Source organism: Anomaloglossus baeobatrachus, chromosome 3, assembly GCF_048569485.1.
Source record: "Anomaloglossus baeobatrachus isolate aAnoBae1 chromosome 3, aAnoBae1.hap1, whole genome shotgun sequence".
NCBI classification, from domain to species: Eukaryota; Metazoa; Chordata; class Amphibia; order Anura; family Aromobatidae; genus Anomaloglossus; species Anomaloglossus baeobatrachus.
Window position 1 is genome coordinate 687181065 of NC_134355.1, and position 9886 is coordinate 687190950.

Genomic DNA, 9886 nt, shown 5'->3' on the forward strand with positions numbered 1-9886 from the left:
GGGATACTAACACTTTTAGTTGCCTAGACTACCAGGGATACTAACACTTTTAGTTGCCTAGACTACCAGGGATACTAACACTTTTAGTTACCTAGACTACCAGGGATACTAACACTTTTAGCTCCCTAGACTACCAGGGATACTAACACTTTTAGCTCTCTAGACTACCAGGGATACTAACACTTTTAGTTGCCTAGACTACCAGGGATACTAACACTTTTAGTTGCCTAGACTACCAGGGATACTAACACTTTTAGTTGCCTAGACTACCAGGGATACTAACACTTTTAGTTGCCTAGACTACCAGGGATACTAACACTTTTAGTTGCCTAGACTACCAGGGATACTAACACTTTTAGTTGCCTAGACTACCAGGGATACTAACACTTTTAGTTGCCTAGACTACCATGGATACTAACACTTTTAGTTGCCTAGACTACCAGGGATACTAACACTTTTAGTTGCCTAGACTACCAGGGATACTAACACTTTTAGTTGCCTAGACTACCATGGATACTAACACTTTTAGTTGCCTAGACTACCATGGATACTAACACTTTTAGTTGCCTAGACTACTAGGGATACTAACACTTTTAGTTGCCTAGACTACCAGGGATACTAACACTTTTAGTTGCCTAGACTACCAGGGATACTAACACTTTTAGCGCCCTAGACTACCAGGGATACTAACACTTTTAGTTGCCTAGACTACCAAGGATACTAACACTTTTAGCTCCGTAGACTACCAGAGATAGTAACACTTTATACTCCGTAGACTACCAGGGATACTAACACTTTTAATTCCGTAGACTACCAGGGATACTAACACTTTTAGCTCCGTAGACTTCCAGGGATACTAACACTTTATACTCCGTAGACCACCAGGGATACTAACACTTTATACTCCGTAGACTACCAGGGATACTAACACTTTATACTCCGTAGACTACCAGGGATACTAACACTTTATACTCCGTAGACTTCCAGGGATACTAACACTTTATACTCTGTAGACTACCAGGGATACTAACACTTTATGCTCCGTAGACTACCAGGGATACTAACACTTTATGCTCCGTAGACTACCAGGGATACTAACACTTTTAGCTCCGTAGACTTCCAGGGATACTAACACTTTTAGCTCCATAGACTATCAGGGATACTAACACTTTATACTCCGTAGACTACCAGGGATACTAACACTTTATACTCTGTAGACTACCAGGGATACTAACACTTTATGCTCCGTAGACTACCAGGGATACTAACACTTTTAGCTCCATAGACTATCAGGGATACTAACACTTTATACTCCGTAGACTATCAGGGATACTAACACTTTATACTCCGTAGACTATCAGGCATATAACCCTCTTTACCACGTCAGATCCAAAAGATATTTACTTCCTAACCCCCTTTTGCATTCCCCTATACTTATGTTATATTAACCCCTAAAGTACATTATATATTACAGTTTACCCCAGACCGCCAGGGACTGTACAGCCGCATTATTCCATTTTATGTGGTCACTTTGTGTATTATTTGGGCACGACAATGAAGCATAGTGCTGGAGCAGAACAGTGTATCTCTGTTTTATTTGAGCACTGTATGGCGGTATTTATTTAGCTATTATATGACAGTATTGCTTTACACTGATGTATATGGCCACTGCTTTCACATCCTTTTTCAGTATATATTACCGGTATACCATGTGTTATTAGTGTTTTCCTGATATAAGTCGCAGTTATTGGGGGCAGCTCCCTGTACGGCTCTGCTGACTGGCACCGTATCATGGTAAGGTCATCAGTCCTCAGGCAGCCAGTCAGTAATGGCTGATAACAGAGAATACCTGGTATATGATTGATATTAACAAACTACTTTGTATTCACAATTTCTTCCCAGCATGAAATGGCTGATAACAGAGAACAATAGATTATGGTAATCCCACTTTCTAGCCTACAGGGGCTGATAACAGGGAACAAAACACTGCACTCTGGGCCCTCCCGATAGGAGAATACCCAGGATCCAGAATAACCTGCATTCTGATGGTAAGATGGATTTTCCAGCTGACGACCACCGTGATAAATATTTCTGCGGCCCCCATCATCGGGCCATGTGGCCGGCGGGGCTCGCAGCTGCCTGGAGGCAGCCAGTTCCTGTTCGGAGGAGGCGGTGAAGCCTCTCTTCAGGCCTCCAGCTGTTTGTGTCTTGTTTTTCTACAGTTTGTGGTCAGTAAAGGAAAAGTGGAGTCGAGAAGCCCGCGATGATGAGACAGCAGAGGATGAATGAGCCGGATTGTGAGCCGTCCCTTTAATAAACTGAATTGTGAGCCATCCCTTTAATAAACTGAATTGTGAGATGTCCCTTTAATAAACTGAAATCTGAGCCGTCCCTTTAATAAACTAAATTGCGAACCGTCTCTTTAATAAACTTAATTGTGAGCCGTCCCTTTAATAAACTAAATTGTGAACCGTCCCTTTAATAAACTGAATTGTGAGCCGTCCCTTTAATAAACTGAACTGTGAGCCGTCCCTTTAATAAACTGAAATGTGAGCTGTCCCTTTAATAAACTGACATGTGAGACATCCCTTTAATAAACTAAATTGCGAACCGTCCCTTTAATAAACTGAATTGTGAACCGTCCCTTTAATAAACTGAATTGTGAGCCGCACCTTTAATAAACTGAATTGTGAACCGTCCCTTTAATAAACTGAATTGTGAGCCGCACCTTTAATAAATTTCATTGTGAGCCGCACCTTTAAAGAGCTGGACCACAATGTATTATATTTAAAAAAGCCAAAAAGCGGTTTTAGCTCTGCTACATCTGTGTCTTGCTCTGCTACATCCATTTCTTGCTGCACTAAAACTGTTTCCAACTCCGCTACATTTTTTTTTTAGCTCTCCTACATCTGTTTCCAGTGCCTCTATAATCTGCTTTCAACTTTGCTATATGTCTTTATTGCTCTACATCCGTTTATTGCTCTGTTACATTTGTTTTTTGCTCTGCTATATCTGCTTACAGCTCCATTACATTTGTTTTTCACTCTACTACATCTGTTTGTTGCTCTGCTACTTCTGTGTCTTGCTCTGCTACATCTATTTCCACCTCTGCTACATTTGTTTTTTGCTTTACTACATCTGTTTCCAGCTCCACTACATTTGTTTTTCACTCTGCTACATGTCTTTATTGCTCTGCTACATGTTTCTTGCTCTGCTACATTTGTTTTTTGCTCTGCTACATCTGTTTCCAGCTCTGCTATATTTGTTTTTCACTCTGCTACATGTTTCTTTATCCGCTACATCTGTTTTCACTCTGCTGCATGTTTCTTGCTCTGCTGCATTTGTCTTTGGCTCTGCTACATCTGTTTCCAGCTCTGCTACATTTGTTTTTTGCTCTGCTACATGTTTCTTGCTCTGCTATGTTTGTTTTCTGCTCTGTTACATATGTTTATTGCTCTGCTACAAGCTGTTTCCAGCTCTGCTACATGTTTCTTGCTCTGCTACGTTTGTTTTCTGCTCTGTTACATCTGTTTATTGCTCTGCTACAAGCTGTTTCCAGCTCTGCTACATGTTTCTTGCTCTGCTACATTTGTTTCTTGCTCCACTACATCTGTTCATTGCTCTGCTACACGCTGTTTCCAGCTCTGCTACATGTTTCTTGCTCTGCTACGTTTGTTTTTCACTCTGCTACATGTTTCTTGCTCTGCTACATTTGTTTTCTGCTCTGTTACATCTGTTTACTGCTCTGCTACAAGCTGTTTCCAGCTCTGCTACATCTGTTTATTGCTCTGCTGCATGTTTCTTGCTCTGCTACATTAGTTTTTCACTCTGCTACATCTGTTTATTGCTCTGCTGCATGTTTCTTGCTCTGCTACATTAGTTTTTCACTCTGCTACATCTGTTTATTGCTCTGCTACAAGCTGTTTCCAGCTCTGCTACATCTGTTTATTGCTCTGCTGCATGTTTCTTGCTCTGCTACATTAGTTTTTCACTCTGCTACATCTGTTTATTGCTCTGCTACAAGCTGTTTCCAGCTCTGCTACATCTGTTTATTGCTCTGCTGCATGTTTCTTGCTCTGCTACATTAGTTTTTCACTCTGCTACATCTGTTTATTGCTCTGCTACAAGCTGTTTCCAGCTCTGCTACATGTTTTTTGCTCTGCTACATCTGTTTATTGCTCTGCTGCATGTTTCTTGCTCTGCTACGTTAGCTTTTCACTCTGCTACATCTGTTTATTGCTCTGCTACAAGCTGTTTCCAGCTCTGCTACATGTTTCTTGCTCTGCTACGTTTGTTTTTCACTCTGCTACATGTTTCTTGCTCTGCTACATTTGTTTTCTGCTCTGTTACATCTGTTTACTGCTCTGCTACAAGCTGTTTCCAGCTCTGCTACATCTGTTTATTGCTCTGCTGCATGTTTCTTGCTCTGCTACGTTTGTTTTTCACTCTGCTACGTTTCTTGCTCTGCTACATTTGTTTTCTGCTCTGTTACATCTGTTTACTGCTCTGCTACAAGCTGTTTCCAGCTCTGCTACATGTTTTTTGCTCTGCTGCATGTTTCTTGCTCTGCTACGTTAGCTTTTCACTCTGCTACATCTGTTTATTGCTCTGCTACAAGCTGTTTCCAGCTCTGCTACATGTTTTTTGCTCTGCTACATCTGTTTATTGCTCTGCTGCATGTTTCTTGCTCTGCTACGTTAGCTTTTCACTCTGCTACATCTGTTTATTGCTCTGCTACAAGCTGTTTCCAGCTCTGCTACATGTTTTTTGCTCTGCTACATCTGTTTATTGCTCTGCTGCATGTTTCTTGCTCTGCTACGTTAGCTTTTCACTCTGCTACATCTGTTTATTGCTCTGCTACAAGCTGTTTCCAGCTCTGCTACATGTTTTTTGCTCTGCTACATCTGTTTATTGCTCTGCTATTTCTTTATTCCGCTCTGTTCGCCCCGGTAGCTCTACTATGAATTGCAGCAGATATTGCCTCGTACAGGGGCGAGTGCTGATTGTGGCGCTGCCTCCTCCCAGGACAGAGTAGAACCTGCCAGGATCCAGGTGCAGGCATTGTTCTCTGGTGTCAGCTGTCTGTATTTACATTCAGAATTTGGTGATCCTCACAGTGGGGGAGGGAGAGGAGGGGGGGGGGGGTTATGCGATGTATTTTTCACCTGAGCCCATGGGCAGCACAAGTATCTTTCCTGCTCTGATGGTTTGTTACAATGTATCAGTCTGACTTCACCTAAAAGACAACGGTGTAAACTGGACACAATGTAACAAGCCTTCCCCTGTTATGTCTATGGGGATCTCCGCCTCCGGCAGTGTTCACACTCAGTCGGGCTATGAAGACACAGGACGTCTCATTATGCACATAGAGGTATTGGCTGATAACAGAAAACAATAGAGACTTAAAGGCCCCGCTACTGCGACCTGTATTGTTCCGGCATCGCTGGTAAGATCTCACTGTGTGACATCTCACCTGCGACCTCCCGGCGACTTACCTGCGATCCCTATCAGGTCGCATCGTTTTCGGGATCGCAGGTATGTCGTTATGTGTGAAGGTACCTTAACAGAAGACAATATATTGTATCCATTTGTCATGCTGTCATATGGCTGATAGCAGAGAGCAATATATTGTAGTTATTACCTGCCCTCAAGCAGCTGATAACAGAGAACAATCTACTGAGTTCACCATTTCTTAATCTGCATTAGTGATAAAGGAAACATTGCTGAAGGTTACCTGTGGACAGACCACCACAGGAAATCTGCGGCTCTCTACCCTGATGGCTGATAACAGAGAAGAATGTACTTTTTTTTTAGATTTAAAGATTATGTTCTGCTCTGAAAAGACTGATAACAGGGAGCAATAGATTACGTTCACCTGCCCTACAGGCAGTCACTTTCTATCTGGTCTGTAATGGCTGATAACAGGGACAAGAGAATAAATTGACTTTTCTTCCATCCTTAAAGGGCTAGTAACAGAGAATAACGTTACACCCCCTTCCATATAATAGATACTGAATATAGATTATTAGAAATGGCTAATAACAGAGAACACAATGAGCTCACTTGTTCTACAGACAGCCACTTTCCAACCTGTAATGGCTGATAACAGAGAACAATAGATGTAGTTCACCATACTAATAAAAGCCACTTTTCAACCTGTAATGGCTGGTAAGAGAGAACAATAGTCATAGTTCCCATACTAATAAAAGTCCCTCTTATCCTGTACTGGCTGATAACAGAGAGCAATAGATGTAGTTCCCTATACTAATAACAGCCACTGTAGTAACCCCCATAACAGCACCTTTCAAATCTGTAATGGCTGATAAAAAAAAAAAGAACAATAGATATAGTTCCCTACACTAATAACAGCCACTTCCTAGCCTGTAAAGGGTGATAACAGAGAGCAATAGATGTAGTTCCCTATACTAATAACAGCCACTTCCTAGCCTGTAAAGACTGATAACAGAGAGCAATAGATGTAGTTCCCTATACTAATAACAGCCACTTCCTAGCCTGTAAAGGCTGATAACAGAGAGCAATAGACATAGTTCCTCATACTAATATCAGCCATTACAGGCTAGGAAGGGGCTGTTAACAGAGATTAATAGATGTCGTTCCCCATAATAATAACAGCCCCTTCCTAGCCTGTCATGGCTGATAACAGAGAGCAATAAATGTAGTTCCCCATACTAATAACAGCCACTTTCCAACCTGTAATGGCTGATAACAGAGAGCAATAGATGTACTTCCCTATACTAATAACAGCCACTGTAGTAACCCCCATACCAATAACAGCACCTTCCTAATCTGTAATGGCTGATACAAAAAAAAGAACAATAGATATAGTTCCCTATACTACAAACAGCCACTTCCTAGTCTGTAAAGGCTGATAACAGAGAGCAATAGATGTAGTTCCCCATACTAATAACAGCCACTTCCTAGCCTGTAAAGACTGATAACAGAGAGCAATAGATGTAGTTCCCCATACTAATAACAGCCACTTCCTAGCCTGTAAAGACTGATAACAGAGAGCAATAGATGTAGTTCCCCATACTAATAACAGCCACTTCCTAGCCTGTAAAGACTGATAACAGAGAGCAATAGATGTAGTTCCCTATATTAACAGCCCCTTCCTAGCCTGTAATGGCTGATAACAGAGAGCAATAGATGTAGTTCCCCATACTAATAACAGCCACTTCCTAGCCTGTAAAGACTGATAACAGAGAGCAATAGATGTAGTTCCCTATATTAACAGCCCCTTCCTAGCCTGTAATGGCTGATAACAGAGAGCAATAGATGTAGTTCCCCATACTAATAACAGCCCCTTCCTAGCCTGTTAAGGCTGATAACAGAGAGCAATAGATGTAGTTCCCCATTCTAATAACAGCCCCTTCCTAGCCTGTAATAGCTGATAACAGAGAGCAATAGATGTAGTTCCCCATACTAATAACAGCCCCTTCCTAGCCTGTAAAGGCTGATAACAGAGAGCAATAGCTGTAGTTCCCCATACTAATAACAGCCCCTTCCTAGCCTGTAATGGCTGATAACAGAGAGCAATAGATGTAGTTCCCATACTAATAACAGCCCCTTCCTAGCCTGTAATGGCTGATAACAGAGAGCAATAGATGTAGTTCCCATACTAATAACAGCCCCTTCCTAGCCTGTAAAGGCTGATAACAGAGAGCAATAGCTGTAGTTCCCCATACTAATAACAGCCCCTTCCTAGCCTGTAATGGCTGATAACAGAGAGCAATAGATGTAGTTCCCATACTAATAACAGCCCCTTCCTAGCCTGTAATGGCTGATAACAGAGCACACCCCCTGTCCCCCCCCAGGCAGACCGGCTGCAGCGGTTCACTACCCGATGCCGGCTCCCTCTCTGCAGAAGTCGGCGGTCGATCAGCGGCCGATCCTACCTCTCATTGTTCCCGGCCGCACAGCTCCGCACAGATCGGGCGCTTCTGTAGGACGGAGGCGCCTCAGTCTCCTCTTCTCATCCGCTCTGCAGACGATCGCTCCCACAATCACGTCTTCAGGGGATCAGTCCCGACAGGAAGCGCCGAGCAGCTCATCGCGACAGTCAGTGCCGGAGTGAGAGCCCCGAGCTCCGCCGCCTCCGATACTTCCCGGCTCTGCCTCCTCCGATACTTCCCGGCTCCGCCGCCTCCGATACTTCCCGGCTCTGCAGAGAGATGGGATGTTTTCCACTGCAGCGAGGAGAAATGTGACCCAGAACAGGGACCCGCTGCTCCCACCCAACTAATGGCAAACAAATGTAGGGTCCTGGAGGGGGAGGGGAGGAGGCCAGTGACGTCACTGTAGAAAAGTGACAGGTACTTAAAGGGGTGGTCCAGAGAGATGGTCCCTCTGTGCGACATTATATCTATGCTGTACAGCCAGAAGGAGGTTATGACATCACTGTGTGTATTATCCCTGTACTGTGACATCACTGTGTGTATTACCCCTGTACTGTGACATCGCTGTGTGCATTATCCCTGTACTGTGACATCACTGTGTGTATTATCCCTGTACTGTGACATCACTGTGTGTATTACCCCTGTACTGTGACATCACTGTGTGTATTATCCCTGTACTGTGACATCACTGTGTGTATTATCCCTGTACTGTGACATCACTGTGTGTATTACCCCTGTACTGTGACATCACTGTGTGTATTATCCCTGTACTGTGACATCACTGTGTGTATTATCCCTGTACTGTGACATCACTGTGTGTATTACCCCTGTACTGTGACATCACTGTGTGTATTACCCCTGTACTGTGACATCACTGTGTGTATTATCCCTGTACTGTGACATCACTGTGTGTATTATCCCTGTACTGTGACATCACTGTGTGTATTATCCCTGTACTGTGACATCACTGTGTGTATTACCCCTGCACTGTGACATCGCTGTGTGTATTATCCCTGTACTGTGACGTCACTGTGTGTATTATCCCTGTACTGTGATGTCACAGTGTGTATTATCCCTGTACTGTGACATCACTGTGTGTATTATCCCTGTACTGTGATATCACTGTGTGCATTATCCCTGTACTGTGACATCACTGTGTGTATTATCCCTGTACTGTGACATCACTGTGTGCATTATCCCTGTACTGTGACATCACTGTGTGCATTATTCCTGTACTGTGACATCACTGTGTGTATTATCCCTGTACTGTGACATTACTGTGTGTATTATTCCTGTACTGTGACATCACTGTGTGTATTATCCCTGTACTGTGACATCACTGTGTGTATTATCCCTGTACTGTGACATCGCTGTGTGCATTATCCCTGTACTGTGACATCACTGTGTGTATTACCCCTGTACTGTGACATCGCTGTGTGTATTATCCCTGTACTGTGACATCACTGTGTGCATTATCCCTGTACTGTGACATCACTGTGTATATTATCCCTGTACTGTGACATCACTGTGTGTATTATCCTGTACTGTGACATCGCTGTGTGCATTATCCCTGTACTGTGACATCACTGTGTGTATTACCCCTGTACTGTGACATCGCTGTGTGTATTATCCCTGTACTGTGACATCACTGTGTGCATTATCCCTGTACTGTGACATCACTGTGTGTATTATCCCTGTACTGTGACATCACTGTGTGTATTATCCCTGTACTGTGACATCACTGTGTGTATTACCCCTGTACTGTGACATCACTGTGTGTATTATCCCTGTACTGTGACATCGCTGTGTGTATTATCCCTGTACTGTGACATCACTGTGTGCATTATCCCTGTACTGTGACATCACTGTGTGTATTATCCCTGTACTGTGACATCACTGTGTGTATTATCCCTGTACTGTGACATCGCTGTGTGTATTATCCCTGTACTGTGACATCACTGTGTGTATTA

General features: G+C 43.2%; 1 protein-coding gene across 2 annotated transcripts in view; it reads right to left on the reverse strand.

The window, feature by feature from the left end:
• Nucleotides 1-8274, reverse strand: part of SCARA3 (scavenger receptor class A member 3) — a 57233-nt gene extending 48959 nt beyond the window's left edge. For both annotated transcript variants that reach the window (XM_075341308.1, XM_075341307.1), the window contains exon 1: nucleotides 7917-8274. In XM_075341308.1, coding sequence (XP_075197423.1) covers nucleotides 7917-7923 — 7 coding nt within the window. In that variant the 5' untranslated portion in view covers nucleotides 7924-8274. The remainder of the gene's footprint in view (nucleotides 1-7916) is intronic.
• Nucleotides 8275-9886: the final 1612 nt, after the last annotated feature.